Source organism: Mus caroli, unplaced genomic scaffold (genome assembly GCF_978045245.1).
Source record: "Mus caroli unplaced genomic scaffold, Mus_caroli_1 scaffold_18, whole genome shotgun sequence".
NCBI lineage: Eukaryota > Metazoa > Chordata > Mammalia > Rodentia > Muridae > Mus > Mus caroli.
The window spans coordinates 58,592,726-58,608,330 of NW_028227273.1; the positions used below are offsets into that span (position 1 = coordinate 58,592,726).

Here is a 15,605-nt window from a genome sequence, read left to right on the forward strand (position 1 = left end):
GCCATGCCTTTAATCCCAACGCTTAGGAGGTAGGGGCAGGTAAATTGTTGAGGGCTTCAAGGTCAGTGGGAGAAGGAAGAGGAGAGAGATGAAGAGAAGGAAGAAGAGGAGGAAGAGGAGGGGGAGGAGGAGGAGAAAAAGGGAAAGAAGGAAGAAAGAAAAAAGAAAAGAACAGAGAAAAGAAGAGGAAAGGAAGGGAAGGGAAAGGAGAGGAGAGAAGAGAAGAGAAGAGAAGAGAAGAGAAGAGAAGAGAAGAGAAGAGAAGAGAAGAGAAGAGAAGAGAAGAGAAGAGAAGAGAAGAGAAGAGAAAGGGCTGGAGAGATGGCTCAGTGGTTAAGAGCACCAACTGCTCTTCCAAAGGTCCTGAGTTCAAATCCCAGCAACCACATGGTGGCTCACAACCATCCGTAACGAGATCTGACTCTTCTGGAGTGTCTGAAGACAGCTACAGTGTACTTGCATATAATCAATAAATCTTTTTAAAAAAGAGAAGAGAAGAGAAGAGAAAATGGAACTGGAACCCCAGTGGGCTCTTTGTTGGTTGGGCCTTCCTGCACCCGAGAGGGAAAAACCAACCACATGGTATGCTGCGGGGGTGGGGTGGGGGGTAGGGGGGTGACCCACTGGGGTGACCTAGATAGTGCCTGGGTTCCCCTCTGCCTCCTCCAGCCATGGCGTGGGGAGGGGGGATGACCTGCTGTTACTCATCTTAGGGACCTCCCACTTGCCCAACTTTGTGTGAACCAAAGGTGAAGACATTCCATTTCTAGAAAGGACCCCAGGGCATCGGCTTCCTCCTGGAACTCCTCCTCCTCGGACACAATCCCCTCCCCCACCCCACCCCTGCCATTTTTCAGCTCCTTTGCTTTCTTCATTAGTCTGCCCCTTAACGTGCTTGCGACTGACCTGCTGCCCCTTAAAGAAGGGCTGTCAGAACCCGTGGTGGTCCACGCCTTTAGCCCCAGCCCTGGAGAGTTCCAGGTGACCCAGGACTATATATGAGACCCGGACTATAGATAGATAGATAGAATGATAGATAGATAGATAGAATGATAGATAGAATGATAGATAGATAGATAGATAGATAGAATGATAGATGATAGATAGAGCATCCATCCATACATACATACATACATTACATACATACTACATACATATAACCTATCAGGCAGCCAGCAGTGATGAACTGATGGGCCCAACCCACGGAGCTTTGTTCCACAGTCTTTGTAGTTTTTCTCTCTGGGAATGAATCCTGCCTACCTTCTCCTGTCGGCTCCTCCTCACAGAGGCAGAAGCCAGGAGCAAGGGTGTATGTGAGGGGATCTTGTGGGGACCAGGTCTTTGCTACTTTGTGGGTTCTTTCTCCCACCCTTTATCTCCCTGGTTTCGCCCCCTAGCACTAGACAGGAGAGAAATAAGGATAGAGGACAGAAAGGAATTAGGAAAATCCGTGAGTCTAATATCTTTCCTTTCGTTTTTTCTTTGACCGACCCGCAGCTGCTAATAAACCTCAACCAACCTCCCTAAACTGTCAGCATCCTGGCAATCAGGATGCTGGCAAAAGTCTCAGGGTTTAATTGTCCCTTCTTCCGCCCTCTTGGAGCCCTGGTCTTAGAGTCAGGACATGGGTGCAACAGGTGTCCACAGTTCAAAGCTGGGTCAGCCACACCTGCACGTGTCCCAGAATCAAAAACCACGTCTGCATTTCCGTGAAGACACTGGCACGGGCTGGCATAGTTTACATTCTTTATTTTCAAAATTCATGTCCTACATTCCGCCGTGTGTCGTCCCCCCCCCCGCCACGCCCCCGGCCGCTCGGGACTGTCCGGGTCCCGGACATCACGATTCGCACCGTCAGTCGATCCTCCAGGAATGAATGCAGATGGCTGTCACCCCACCATCACCGCCCCGAAGAAGGTCTTCCCTCTCCTGTAGTCCACCATGTCGGGGTGACTGATGTTGACGTAGACCCTCTCGCCGCTCCGGAGCTGTGCCAGGCCGCCGAACCCCACGCTCGTGTACCATAAAGACCCGTACCCGATGGGGTCCACAACAGGGGTGACGGTCTCCGCGCCCTCCAGCAGCAACTCGGGGGAGCCTCGCCCGTAGGCGCCCCCCGCGCGGTACAGGGCGCTGCGCAGCGTGAGCGAGCGAGCACGGCTTCGGCCGGCAGGGGGCGTCCTGCCCCTGTACCCGACGTGGCAGTAGAGGTAATAGACGCCGTCCTGTGGCAGCGCCAGCCCGTGGGTGGGGGAGAACTGCGCGCCGCTCCTCAGAAACGCTTCTTCTTGGCTCGCCTCCCAGCTGAGCCCTTGCCCACTCATCCAAGCGCCTGCAGAAAGGGACACGCGTGAGCGCTCGGGCCGTGATCTCTAGGTCGGAGACCCGGGCAGGATGAGCAGGGACCTGGAGCGGAGGGGCGGGGTCTTCCTCCTTCTGTGGTACTTAGCGGGGAGGGGCAGGAATAACGGTGCTATCTATCACCCGAGGGGACTAAAGTGGCAAGATCCCTACCGGTTTTTACCTGTTTCCTGAGCAGTCATACTGAGGGAGAAGTTGGTGGTGGAGGAGTTGGGAAAGTACCAGTAGTGTCATAGCAGAGTCAAAGGACTCTTGCTTACTGTGGGGGTGCATAGCCAGCACTCTACGGGTCTACCAGATGCTTGCTTACCTATGAGGTGGGCAGCAGGGAGCTCAGGGTTGAGGTCAGTTTCTGGTTCCCCCTTTGGCAGCTGTTGAACCCCTGGATCTGGTGTAGAATCCGCAGCTGGAGACAGGATGGTCATCCACGCAGATACCTCCCGAGAGGACTGCGCAACAGGGCCCTGGGATGTGGAGCCTAGATTCCTGGAAGCATAGGATCTCTGAGGATGCAGACGGGGATCAGGAGTCTCTGAGAGGCTAGAGGGTGAGGGCAAGATGCACAACGGTTTGCTGTCATCCAGTCTTTTCTGAGCCTGTGCTCCTGAGCCAATGATCTTCTCAACCTGGATGGGTAGGTAGGGTTAGAGTGCCCAGAGGTCAGATTTGGCTAATGGCAACTCCACCCCTCCCACCGTAGAGCCCAGCCCCAAGGCCTAGGCCCGCAGTGTCCTCCCTAGACTGCATCTTGCTAGAAGAACAAACAAAGCTGATGTTAGCAGGCAGAGAGACACAAGCGCAGTGTTACCTGGAAAAGAAGCCAACCAGGAAGGGGCTTGAAAATTCAGGGTAGGATTGCCTGGAGAGTAGGCAAAGACAGACCAGACATTCCCTTTGGGGAGAGCAGCCAGCTGAGCGCAGTGGACAGAAGCACAGCCATAAGTAAATAACAGTCACAAGAGGCAGCCCTCTGGCGCCCGTTGCAGCCACTCACCCGACGTCCCTGATCCTGCGGCACCAAGGCCAGCACAGCCAGGACAGTGATAGGCACTGCCAACAACAGGGTCACCAGGGAAGTAGCTCCTGCCACAGCCAGCAAGAGGCAGCCCCTCCCCTGGGGTCTCCCACCCAGGCCCTGCAGTCCCCGTGTCCCCATCCAGACTCAGAACTAGGACCGGGGCAGGGGCTTTCATACCTCAGGGGTAGACCCCCCCACCCCCGCAGACCCACACACCTGCCCCCTGCCCGGGACTTTCCGAACACCCTTCCTCCCCTCACCCAGCTTCCTGTTTACCCAGCGCTGGGGCCGGGGTTGGGTGGCTGGATGCCTGGGTTCTCTGAACTGGGGAAGGAGATGGGGTAGAGAGAGGTTTTCAAGGTAAAAATGAAGAGGGGCTTGGCAGGGAGGGAAGATGAAGCCCAGGGAAGGAAGGGAGCTTGCAGAAGGCCAGGCAACAAACAAGGTTGTAATGGCCAGGTAGGACTCCAGGTATCTCGTGTGTTCTTCATGCTTCTGGAACTTACAGTGCTGGAGAGAGGGCTGCAAAGACACACGCACCTGCACACATGCATGCACACACACACACACACACACACACACACACACACACACACGGGGGTGAGGAGATGGAGTGGGAGGCCAACAAGGGTCTGCTGTGTGTCTGCGTCCCTGATACGGCCCTCCCCCCACACTGGCTGACTTCTTCCTGTTTCAGTCTCTAAAACCAGATGGGAAAGGCGGAATTAAGTGGGTCCGCAGTGGTTATGGCTTTATGAAGGGGGCTCAGCCTCTCTCTCTCTCTCTCTCTCTCTCTCTCTCTCTCTCTCCTGATAAAGCAATGCAGAGGCACACTCCACCTCAAGGGAGTCCGTCTAGAATGAGCCTCCTCCATTAGGAAGCATCAACTACTTATAAATGAGGGACAGGGCAGATGAATGTATGAATGAATGAATGAGCAATTTGTTGACTTCAATGAACATCAGGAACCGAATTAATGGCACCCGAGGGGCAGCTGATTGGAGCATAGGGAAGAGCAGGTCGGAGGAAGGTGGACAGAGGTTTCAGGCCATGTCCCCTTCCTGGTGACCTTGCAGTCTCTATGTCCCAGACCAGACAACTCGTTTGGAAAACATTACCAACACCAATACTAGTAGAATACAGCTGGCCGACCAACGGCACCAAGAATGTGCTAGCCACTAAACTACAGTCTTTATTACACTAGCCGCTTCGTCTCCATGGGAAAGCCCTAAGAAGACGCTGAGGCCCAGAGAGACGAAAAGGCAGTGCTGGGATAGCAGTAGAGTTCCCTGACAGGGCACTTGGCTACTAGGTTTGATTCTGTAACAGGCAAAACAGAACTAATTCCAGCTTCATACATTTTACTAGATATAAATTTTGTCTTCCTGAGGCAAGGGGAAAAAAAAAAAAAAGAGGAAACAAAGACTAACTTGAGCAATTCCGCAGTAACATGAGGTAATAGCCACAACCTGGAAAGATATGAGAAGTAGCCCAGGGCTGTGGTTCATGGGAGAACACTGGCCCTGCATGCCCAGGGCCCTGGCTTTGTCCCCAGCACGAAATCCAGCAGGCCTGGTGCTGCGGGGCTGTAATCCCAGCAGAACCGTCGGAAATCCATGGTCATCCTTCACTAGTTGGCAAGGGTGAGGCCAGGTTGGGATGCATAAGAACCTGTCTCAGGAAGGAAAGAAGGAACCAACATGCATTCACTTAGGAGGCAAAGGCGGACTGATCCGAGTTCAAGGCCAGCCTGGTCTACAGAGCACATTCCAGGACAGCCAGGGCTACACAGAGAGAAAAAAACCTGGTCTTGAAAACAAACAAAGGGCAGTGGTGGCCCACGCCTTTAATCCCAGCACTTGGGAGGCAGAGGCAGGTGGATTTCTGAGTTCGAGGCCAGCCTGGTCTACAGAGTGAGTTCCAGGACAGCCAGGACTATACAGAGAAACCCTGTCTTGAAAAAACAAAAACAAACAAACAAACAAAAACCAACCAGGGCTGGAGAGATGGCTAGGCAGTTAAGAGCACCCGACTGCTCTTCCGAAGGTCCAGAGTTCAAATCCCAGCAACCACATGGTGACTCACAACCATCTGTAACGAAATCTGACTCTCTCTTCTGGAGTGTCTGAAGACAGCTACAGTGTACTTACATATAATAAATAAATAAATAAATAAATAAATAAATAAATAAAAAACAAACAAACAAACAAACAAAGGGGCTGGAGAAATGGCTCAGTGGTTAAGAACACTGACTGTTCTTCTGAAGGTCCTGAGTTCAAATCCCAGCAACCACATGGTGGCTCACAACCATCTGTAATGAGATCTGACACCTTCTTCTAGTGTGTCTGAGGACAGCTACAGTGTACTTAGATATAATAATAAATAAATCTTAAACAAAACCGAACAAACAAAGGAGGGGGAGGCATGTGACTCAGCAAAGTGTTGCTTGTAGATCTAGGTCAGTGGTTCTCAAACTTCCTGATGCTGCTGCAAAGCTTTAATACAGTCCCTCATGTTGTGCTGACCCCCCAGCCATAAAGTTACCTTGTTGCTACTTCATAACTGTGGTTTTGCAACTGTTACAAATCATAGTGTCAATGCCTCAAATGCAGGATGTCTGAGGTGTGGTGGGGTCGGGACCCATGGGTTGAGAACCAATGATCTAGGTGCTAAGACTATGCTTATGGGGCCTGAAGAAATGGTTCAGCAGTTAAGAGCACTTGCAGCTCATGCAGAGGGCCTGAGTTCAGGTTCCAGCACCTTAGTCAGGTAACCTATAGCTTCAGCTCAAGGGGATCCAACGCCCTCTTCTGGTTTCTGATGGTATTTGCATTCAAGTTTGTATACATACATGGACACAAATATAATTTAAAATAAAAACAAATTATATAATACACACCACACACACACACACACACACACATTGAGAGCTCTGAGAGCTTTTGGTGCCGATTCTAGGAATTTGGCTTGTCACTGGGCTTGGACAAGGAAGTAGGCTCAGATAAGAATATTAGAAACAGGGACCATGGGGCTTTGTTTAGTTTTTTACTTAATTATTACCCTGTGTGATCTCCTTGTTTACTACTTCGTTTGATTACTTTGTCTTTGCTCTAAGAACTGCCCATGGTTTTTTTGTTTTGTTTTGTTTTTTGTTTGTTTGTTTGTTTGTTGTTTTTTTATGTACCTAGAATATCAAAGCAGGCTGGAGAGAAACCCGCTTCAGCCGCAGTGCAGGCTGGAGTCTTGTTAGAGTTTTGTCTAATTGCTTTATTTATTTATTTATTTATTTTGGTTTTTTTCAAGACAGGGTTTCTCTGTATAGCCCTGACTGTCCTGGAACTCACTCTGTAGACCAGGCTGGCCTCGAACTCAGAAATCCGCCTGCCTCTGCCTCCTGAGTGCTGGGATTAAAGGTGTGCGCCACCACGCCCGGTTTTTGTTCGCTTCTTGAGACAGGGTCTCACTGTGTAGCTCTGGCTGTGCTTGAACTCACAGAGATCCATCCCTACGAATAGGACTGCGTTGGGCTTTCCTTGTTAAAATCTCGGGCTCCTGGCCTGGAAAATGGGTACCACAATATGTTAAGACAAACATAAGCCAGGCAGTGGTGGCACACGCCTTTAATCCCAGCACTCAGGAGGTAGAGGCAGGTGGATTTCTGAGTTTGAGACCAGCCTGGTCTCAGAGTGAGTTCCAGGACAGTCAGGGCTACACAGAGAAACCCTGTCTAGAAAAAAATCCAAAAAACCAAAAAACCAAAAAAAAAAAAAAAAAAAAAAGAAAGAAAGACAGAAAAAAGAAAGAAAGAAAAAAAGACAAACATAAAATCCCCAGCCCAGTGAGGATGAGGATTGTAAAGGGACCCCTTGCCTCAGAGATGGGGAACTTGGGGTCACGTGACTAACCCAAGCTATTAAGCCCAGCAGAAGAGGGATTAGTTTACTCTTGACCTTCAGGCCTGTTCTCAGTCCCTGGACTATGTCTGATGACAATGGGATCTGGTGACAACTGCAAAACCAGTAAGTAGGGACCCCTCCGTTCGGCAAGGGGAGGGACGTGAGGGCTGGAGAGTGAGGGCAGAAAAGCAGGGTTCAGGATTGGGAGAGGTGGTCAGAAGCCCTCAGAACGAGGCAGTACAGGTGGGAGAGGGGCCTCCTGAGACCCGGAAACAGTAGGGAGTGAGCATAGAGTCAGGAGAGATAACCTGGTAGGTGAAACTCTAGAGGAAGTGAGAAGTTGAAGTCTGGGTAATGGTTAAGTTGTGTCTGGGTAATGAATGTGTAGGCACGAAACCCTGGGTTATAGTGCCTCCTGTAATCCCAGCACCAGAGAGGTGGGTGGTCCGAAGGACCAGAAATCAAGGACATGACTTGTCTCTGTATGAGGCTTCAGGGAATTTGGAAGCAGCCTAAACTATAGAAGATACTGCAGAAAGAAAAAAAAAAAAAAAAAAAAAAGCCAGGCAGTGGTGGTGCACACCTTTAATCCCAGAGTGGGGGGTGGGGGTGAGGGAGCAAGAGGGCAGGAGGGGTTGGGAGGATCTCCGTGTGTGAGATCAAGACCAGCCTGTTCTACAGAGTGAGTTCCAGGACAGCCAGAGCTCCACAGAGAAACCCTGTCTCTAAAAACAAAATAAAACAAGCAAACAAAAACTAATACAAAAATACAACACCCCCCCCCAATCTCCTAGAGTATATTTTCCTGTATTTTAAACTGTGAGAGGATAGCAGGGTCCTGGCTTTGACCCCAGAGCCACATAAAACAGCCATGGTAGTACACTCTTGCCAAGCTAGCACTTAAGACACAGGGGTGTGAGGATCAGAAATTCAAGCTACTAGGAGAATCCTGAGGCCTCCTAGGATACATGAGACTGTCAACATAAAGAGACAGAAAGGTGGGAGAGACATGGGTTGGGAGCTGGGAGAGGGAGAAAGGGCTTTGGGGTAGAAATGACCAAGAGACTTTTTATATATGTATGAAATGGTCAAAAAAATAGAAAACAGGATTGATCCGGGAGAGGAAGACAGGATAAAATAAAAAGGGGGGAGGGGGACTCAGGAAAAATATAGGAAGCCGGGAAACTTACATTTAACCAGGGGGTTGGGAAATTGGTGGGAAAAAAAATCTCTCAGATGGCCTAGTCGGCCATCACTGGAAAGAGAGGCCCATTGGACTTGCAAACTTTATATGCCCCAGTACAGGGGAACACCAGGGCCAAGAAGTGGGAGTGGGTGAGTAGGGGAGTGGGAGGGAGGGTATGGGGGGACTTTTGGGATAGCATTGGAAATGTAAATGAGGAAAATACCTAATTAAAAAGAAAGAAAGAAAATGTTCTTCTATAAGCTTGCCTACAGCCCAATTGTATGGAGCCATTTTCTCAACTGATGCTCTCTCCTTTCAAAAAAACAAAACAAAACAAAAAACAAAACAAAACAAAACAAACAAAAAAACCCTCTCAGAGATACTCCTTCCAGATAAATTCGATTACCTGCTCTATGGGAGCCTGGGACTGGGAGGGCTCCTCCTCCTGCTTGTCATCATCCTGTTCACCTGCCTGTGCCGGTTCAGTCAGAGAGGTAAGCCCTAGAGCATCTCGGTCACCCACAGCTTGCCCTCCACACCCTTCCTACTGCTTGGGGGTAGAAAAGGCCAGAGTTGTCCAAAAGACCCAGGTTTTGGCTGTGGTTCCTATGGCAACCCCGAGCGAGGAGGGGTGGGGGCCCAGTAGGTGTGTTGTGGAAGGCAGTTCTGGAGTGGAGACCTGCTGCTCTGGCGTTGGGGGCCTGGGGCGAGGTGCTATTCTGAGATAGCAGATCCAATGTGAGGTGCTGTCCTAGGATGGATGAGCCAATGTGGGGTGCCATTCTGGCGGGGGGGGTCAGGGAAGGGGTCTTACTGAACCATTTTTTTTTTCTTCTAGTGAAGAGACTGGAAAGGAATGTGAGTCTAGGGGGACGAGGAGACAAGGGGGAAGGGTGAGGGGTGGAGCGGATGAAGGGGCGGGGGAAGGAAGTGGCGGCTCGGGGCAAAGTGGGCGAGGGAGGGGGGCTGGAGATGGGAGGGTGTGCGGGCAGGGGGTGAGGGGACGAGGGAAACCCACGTAGGGAGTGGGGCTGGGATGAAGGGGTGGAGCCGAGAGAAAAAGGAAGAGGAAGTAGCAGGAACGAGAAAATGAAAGAGGCAGAAAAAGAGGCAACCAGAAGAGAGGGAGGGAATGGTGTGTTTATAAGAATATAAATCACTCCAGAAGGACGTAGAGAGGAGGAGGTGAGAGAGGAAATTAAAAAAACAAAAAACAACAACAACAACAAAAAAAAAGGCAAAGTGGGTGGGGCGTGGGCGTGACTAGCAGTGTGGTTTAGTTAACAGTCCTTATCCAGCGGGTGTAGAACTGTGTTTGTTTCCCAGCGCAGCATAAAACCAAAGCGCTGGCATGTAACTGAAATCCCACATAGAGGCAGGGAGTCTGTCCTTCACTACATATTAAGTTGAAGGTCACCCTGAGCTACATGAGACCCTGTCTCAATAGAAGAGGGAGTTTGGGGCTTGGAGAGATGGCTCAGCGGTTAAGAGCACTGACTGTGCTTGCAGAGGCCCTGAGTTCAATTCCCAGCAACCACATGGTGGCTCACAACCATCTGTAAGGGGATCCGATGCCCTCTTCTGGAGTGTCTGAAGACAGCTACAGGTGAAGGAGAGAGGAGGTTCTGAGAAAGTATTTGCTGTAGTCAGGCATGGTACCTTGTGCCTGGAACCCCAGTACTGTGGGGTACAGATAGGCAAGCCCTAGGGGCTCTCTGGCCAACCAGCCTAGTGGAAATGACAAACTCCAGTTTTAGTGAGAGACCTTGTCTCAAAATATATAGATGGATAGATAGAAATAATGTGTAGAAACAGTTGGAAAGTTGATGTCCAAACATCCACTTAAGGCCTATAAAACACAGGCAGACACACTTATATAGAAACAAAGAAAGAGGGAAAGTAAGCGAAAACAGGTTCAAGAGATATAAAGAGGAGAAACTGAGAAAAAAAGAGTGAAGACACAGGGAGAAAGACAGGTGGGAGCTGCGGCCAGGCTGGGGAAGGATGTGTGGTGGTACCCCTGGTTCTCACATCATCCTCTGTACTGCCAGGCCCAGGTCTCAGGGCAGGAGCCCCACTATGCATCTCTCCAGCAGCTGCCAGTGTCCAGTAGTATTATCGCAGACATGAAAGAAGACCCCAGCACTGACTATGCCTGCATCGCCAGGAGCACACCCACTTGAGTGCCCCCAAAAGCTCTCCTCGCCCTGGGTGCGTGCTCAGTCACACTATGTTTATCTAGTAAAGTCTGGTTCCCCACTTCTGCATCAGGCTTCTCTATATGTGTCCAGCCCATGGCTCACCCTCCCACCTGCGGGCAGGGGCGGGGGGAAGGGGGTCAGTGGTCACCAAGCAAGGGCTCTTCTGAAAGCCAGTAAACAGCTTGTGGTCCCCGGGTAGGAAGGGAGAGCTAAAGTGGAGGTGTGTGTGTGTGTGTGTGTGTATATGTGTGAGAGAAAGAGAGAGAGAGAGAGAGAGAGAGAGAGAGAGAGAGAGAGAGAGAGACTGGAGAATGAAGAAAATATGAGAGTCCTAAGTAGGAGAGAGGAGCGGGTAAGGACTTATTGCTGGCCTCCTGAGAGTGCTGGATCATTGAGATTTAGAATCACTTCTCAGAGGCTGCCGGAGGAGTGGCCATGTTTTCCATGTGACAGGGACCTAGGAGAAATAGCAGGGGCTGCTCAGAGTTACAGGCCTGAAGCTCTCCTCTCCTCTTGTAATCTGTCCCCTCCCATTTCTGCTCCCTTGCCCCTGCTCAGCAACTCACATTTGCCCTGGTAATAGATGGTACTGCCCGTGGCCACAGAGAGAAAGCTGAGGGCATAGAATCCAGCCCGGAGGAGGATACTTGTGTGAGCCTCTTGCTCTGTGTTGGAGGCTTGCTGAGGAGGCCCTACAGCAGGACATGGAAATGGTGGAGAGGAAGGAGTTTGGGAGCTCAGAGCAGGGGACCATCCCTAACTCCCAGGAACACTGCATCTTGGGGGGGTCTCCCACCACCTCACCTTTCTCCACCAGCAGCCAAGTCCCATCTCCCGTTCTGACGCCCAGGCCTAGCACCTCCACCCTGCACACATAGATTCCAGCATCATAGCTTTGGGTGTCCTGTATGAGCAGCCCTGCCTTGTGGTCCCTAATGAACTGAGAAACAGAAAAGGAGACCAAGCGGCCTCCGAACCCCGGAGTCACGTTGCTCAACTCCATCCCCAGGGTCACTTTGTCTTGGTACCATGTGACAGAGCCAGTGGCCGGTTTTCCTCGGATGGCATTGAAGGGGCAGGGCAGGGAGGCAGTAGTGTCCTTCTGCACAGGAGTCTCAGGGGGCTGAGACACCCAGAGAGCACAGGATCCTGGGAAGAAAGCAAATATCCAGAGAACACTTACTCGGTTACTCCAAAAAGAAAAGTGGTCTCCATAGCTCTCCTTCCCCATGGTATGGGGGAAGGGCTGTCAGGACCAACACCCAGGAGTTTAAACAACCTTTGCTTTTCACCAATCTAATTGTTTAGTTTTTAAATTCTTTTACACACTGACTCCCTCGCATACACAGCCACCTTCTCTACAGACCCATTTTGGCCAACTCGATCCCCGCAATACACTTAGCGCTCATGAATGAGTGTAGCTGCCTCCGTGAGTTAACTTCCCGGTCGCGCAGCTCTAGGTATTATTACTGTCACGCAGCTCTAAGTATTATTACTGTGGTGGGCGTTGTTTTGTTTTGCTTTGATTTTGGCCTTGGCTGTATTAGGGCTTTAGTCCAGACCTGATGAATATTAGCAACTACCTCTACCAATGAACCACATCCCCAGCTTCAGGTTCACACCTGAAGCTCAAATCTTGGCTACATTCTATAAATTATTATAGACACTTTGGTTGCCTTTCCCACAGTTAAGAAAGTATTTTATTACATGTGTATGGGTGCTTTGGCTGCGTGTATGTTTGTATCTACAGAGCGTACTGGGTCCCCTGGAACTGGAATGGGTTCAGATGGTTGTGAGCCGCCATGTGGGTGCTGGGGACTGAACCTGGGCACTCTAGGAGAGCAGCCAGTGTCCCTAACTTCTGAGCCATCTCTGCACTCCCCCTCCTTTTTTTTTTAAAAAATAGAGTTTTGTATGCCCAAGGTTGGCCTTGAAATCATCACACAGCTGAGGATCACCTTGAATTTCTGCGTCTTCCGAGTACCCGGCTACAGGATGTGTTACCATGGCCGGCTGATGCAATGCCTGGGGTTCAGCCCAGGGCTTTCTACATGATGGGCAAACACCCTACCACTGTGCCACACCCCCAGCCCAGTCTCTTTTTAACCCTGACCTTCACTACGTAGCACAGGCTGGCCAGGAACTTCTCGTATCAATACTGGTTCTCATTAGAGCCTTAACAGCATAAATTTCCGAGGGAAGACACGGCTGTAGTTGGCTGAGAGCTCTAACACGCCCACGCTGATGAAGTAAACCAATTGTTAGAGTCTGCAATTCATTAAAAAAAAAAAAAACTAGGTACATTTACTGGTCATTCAAAGGCAGTGGTTCTCAAACTTGAAAGTGTATTGAAATGATCTGAAAAGCCGTTTGTGTGAGACAGGGTCTCACCATGTAGGCCTGGGACTCATTATATGAGCTAGTGTTGACTCACAGGAACTGTAATGCCTCTGGGCTTAGAGTTGGGCACCACCAGCACCTGGCTGGCTTTGCTTGCTTGCTTGCTTGCTTGCTTGCTTTCTGTCTGTCTGTCTGTCTTTCTTTCTTTTTTTTTAAAGCTAGAGTCTTGTTATAATACCTCCGGACCCAACCCATTCTCCTGCCTCAGTCACTTAAGTAGCTAGAAATACGGTCACCATCCTGGACCATTTGTTAAGGCTTTATAGAAGGGACTGGAGAGACCAAGGTGACCTTCCACAGGATCCAGGTCCTGTTCCTAGTACTGACAAAGAGGCTCACAATTATCTATAACTCCAGTTCCAAAGGCTCTAAAACCCTCTTCTGCTGTCTGATCTCCAAGGGCACCAGGCATACATGTGATATACAGACATTAACGCAAGCAAAACTCTCATGCACATAAAATAAAATAGTAGCAGGCTAGGCATGATGGTGTATGCCTTCAGTCCCAGCACTCAGGCCGGCAGAAGCAGGAGGATCTCTGTGAGTTTGAGGCCAGCCTGAGCCTGTTCTCGGACTTTTCATAGCAAGTTCCAGAACAGCCACGGCTGCATAGAGAGGCTCTGTCTCAAATCAACCCCTCAAAATTATAGTAGCTAGGTGTGGGGCTTATACCTATAATCCCAGCACTCGGGAGATAGAGGCAGGAGGATCAGGAGTTCAAGGTCACCCTAGGCTACATAGTGTCTATTTTTTTTTGAGATTTTTTTTAATTGAAAATATTTTTATATGTATGGGTGTTTTACCTACATGTATGTCTGTGCATCATATGCCTGCCTATTGGCTGTGGAGGGCAGAAGAGGGTGTCAGATCGCCCCGAGAACTAGAGTTACAAATGGTTGCTAGCCACTATACCGGTGTTGGGAGTTGTCTTAGTCAGGGTTTCTATTCCTGCACAAACATCACGACCAAGAAGCAAGTTGGGGAGGAAAGCAAGTTGGGGAGGAAAGGGTTTATTCAGCTTACACTTCCATATTATTTCTCTCAACTCATAATTACGTACCTGTATCCTCCTAATAAACTCAATAATCTAACAGACCTCTTACTCAGTGAATTAAACTTTCTTTTTTTAAAGATTTATTTATCATTATACATAAGTACACTGTAGTTGTCTTCGGACGCACCAGAAGAAGGCATCAGAGCTCATTATGGGTGGTTGTGAGCCACCATGTAGTTGCTGGGATTTGAACTCAGGACCTTCGGGAGAGCAATCAGTGCTCTTACCCACTGAGCCATCTCACCAGCCCTGTTTTTGTTTTTATGAGACAGGGTTTCTCTGTGTAGCCCTGGCTGTCCTGGAACTCACTCTGTAGACCAGGCTGGCCTTGAACTCAGAAATCTGCTTGCCTCTGCCTCCCAAGTGCCGGGATTAAAGGCATGCGCCACCACTGCCCAGCCAAAATTAAAAATGTTAAAGAAAGAAAATCAGCTGAGTGTATTAGTCCAAGCCTGATCTCTCAGCACTCTGGAGGCTAGGGGAAGAGGATTGAACGTTCTGGGCCAAGCTGGGCTACACAGCCAGGGCTACGGGATATAACTCACCTGGTAGCATTCAGGAAGCCCTGGCTTTGATCCCCAGCACCATGCAAAGTGGTGCACCACTGTATCCTAGCTCTTGAAAGGTGAGCTTGGGAGAACCAGTTCAAGGTCATCCTTGCCTATATATGAGTTTAAGATCAGCCTAAGCTACCGAGACCCTGTCTCAAAAACAAGCAAGCAGCCGGGCAGTGGTGTCGCACGCTTTTAATCCCAGCACTTGGGAGGCAGAGTCAGGGGGATTTCTAAGTTCGAGGCCAACCTGGTCTACAGAGTGAGTTCCAAGACATCCAGGGCTACACAGAGAACTCCTGTCTTGAAAAACCAAACAAAAACCAAAAAAAACAAAAACAAAACCAAGCGAGCAAAAATAACACCAATAGGGCTGGTGAGATGGCTCAGCGGGTAAGAGCACTGACTGCTCTTCTGAAGGTCCTGAGTTCAAATCCCAGCAACTACATGGTGGCTCATAACCACCTATAATGAGATCTAATGCCCTCTTCTGGTGTGTCTATAATAATAATAAATAAAACTTTGGGTTGGAGTGATCTGGGTTGACTAGAGCAAGCAGAGGTCCTAAATTCAACTCCCAACAACTACATGAAGGCTCACAACCATCTGCACAGCTACAGTGTACTCATATACTTAAAATAAATAAATCTTTAAAAAAAATGTCCTTCTGGGCTGCAGGCAACCTAGTAGGTCTGGCTTCTGGAAGAGACCACAGGAGACAGTGTTGTGAAGTGCTTTCTGCACCCTCAGGGTTCCCACCAGACACCCACTGGAGCATCTAAATCCCATGTCTTCCTTTCCTCCTTCTCCTGTCCCCACGCCCTGGTTCCTGAGCAAACACCCAGTCACCTGGATAAACCATGATGAAGATGACCAGAAGCACCTTGGCCATGTCTCCTGTTGGTGAGGCGAACAGACTTCAGCAGTGAGGTCTAAGT

At 49.7% G+C, this 15,605-nt stretch overlaps 3 protein-coding genes across 3 annotated transcripts; 1 reads left to right on the forward strand and 2 right to left on the reverse strand.

The window, feature by feature from the left end:
- Window positions 1–1,785: 1,785 nt before the first annotated feature.
- On the reverse strand, window positions 1,786–3,555 carry Ltb (lymphotoxin beta). The gene is made up of 3 exons (XM_021149885.2): window positions 3,356–3,555; window positions 2,672–2,987; window positions 1,786–2,332 (listed from the first exon to the last, which is right to left on the reverse strand). Exons 1-3 carry the CDS (start codon window positions 3,515–3,517, stop codon window positions 1,890–1,892), a joined length of 921 nt encoding a protein of 306 aa, XP_021005544.1. The 5' UTR covers window positions 3,518–3,555; the 3' UTR covers window positions 1,786–1,889.
- A 3,758-nt stretch (window positions 3,556–7,313) lies between these two features.
- Lst1 (leukocyte specific transcript 1) lies at window positions 7,314–10,731 on the forward strand. Its single transcript, XM_021149963.3, has 4 exons — window positions 7,314–7,398; window positions 8,854–8,955; window positions 9,300–9,319; window positions 10,513–10,731. The coding sequence occupies exons 1-4, from the start codon at window positions 7,365–7,367 to the stop codon at window positions 10,642–10,644; spliced, it is 288 nt and encodes a 95-aa protein (XP_021005622.1). The 5' UTR covers window positions 7,314–7,364; the 3' UTR covers window positions 10,645–10,731.
- A 262-nt stretch (window positions 10,732–10,993) lies between these two features.
- On the reverse strand, window positions 10,994–15,571 carry Ncr3 (natural cytotoxicity triggering receptor 3). Its single transcript, XM_085832665.1, is given in 4 exon segments — window positions 10,994–11,121; window positions 11,124–11,354; window positions 11,467–11,811; window positions 15,517–15,571. Coding segments are annotated over 4 exon segments (747 nt in total). The 5' UTR covers window positions 15,560–15,571.
- Between the last annotated feature and the right edge of the window lie 34 nt (window positions 15,572–15,605).

What these genes read in the sequence shown, in the direction of transcription:
- Ltb (XM_021149885.2), bottom strand. Translation starts at nt 3,517, where the DNA reads ATGGGGACACGGGGACTGCAGGGCCTGGGTGGGAGACCCCAGGGGAGG. An exon ending in CGCAGGATCAGGGACGTCGG is followed by an intron (nt 2,988 to 3,355) that starts GTGAGTGGCTGC and finishes CTACCCATCCAG; the next exon opens with GTTGAGAAGATCATTGGCTC. An exon ending in CCCTGCTGCCCACCTCATAG is followed by an intron (nt 2,333 to 2,671) that starts GTAAGCAAGCAT and finishes CCCTTTCTGCAG; the next exon opens with GCGCTTGGATGAGTGGGCAA.
- Lst1 (XM_021149963.3), top strand. Translation starts at nt 7,365, where the DNA reads ATGACAATGGGATCTGGTGACAACTGCAAAACCA. An exon ending in TGGTGACAACTGCAAAACCA is followed by an intron (nt 7,399 to 8,853) that starts GTAAGTAGGGAC and finishes TACTCCTTCCAG; the next exon opens with ATAAATTCGATTACCTGCTC. An exon ending in GTGCCGGTTCAGTCAGAGAG is followed by an intron (nt 8,956 to 9,299) that starts GTAAGCCCTAGA and finishes TTTTTCTTCTAG; the next exon opens with TGAAGAGACTGGAAAGGAAT.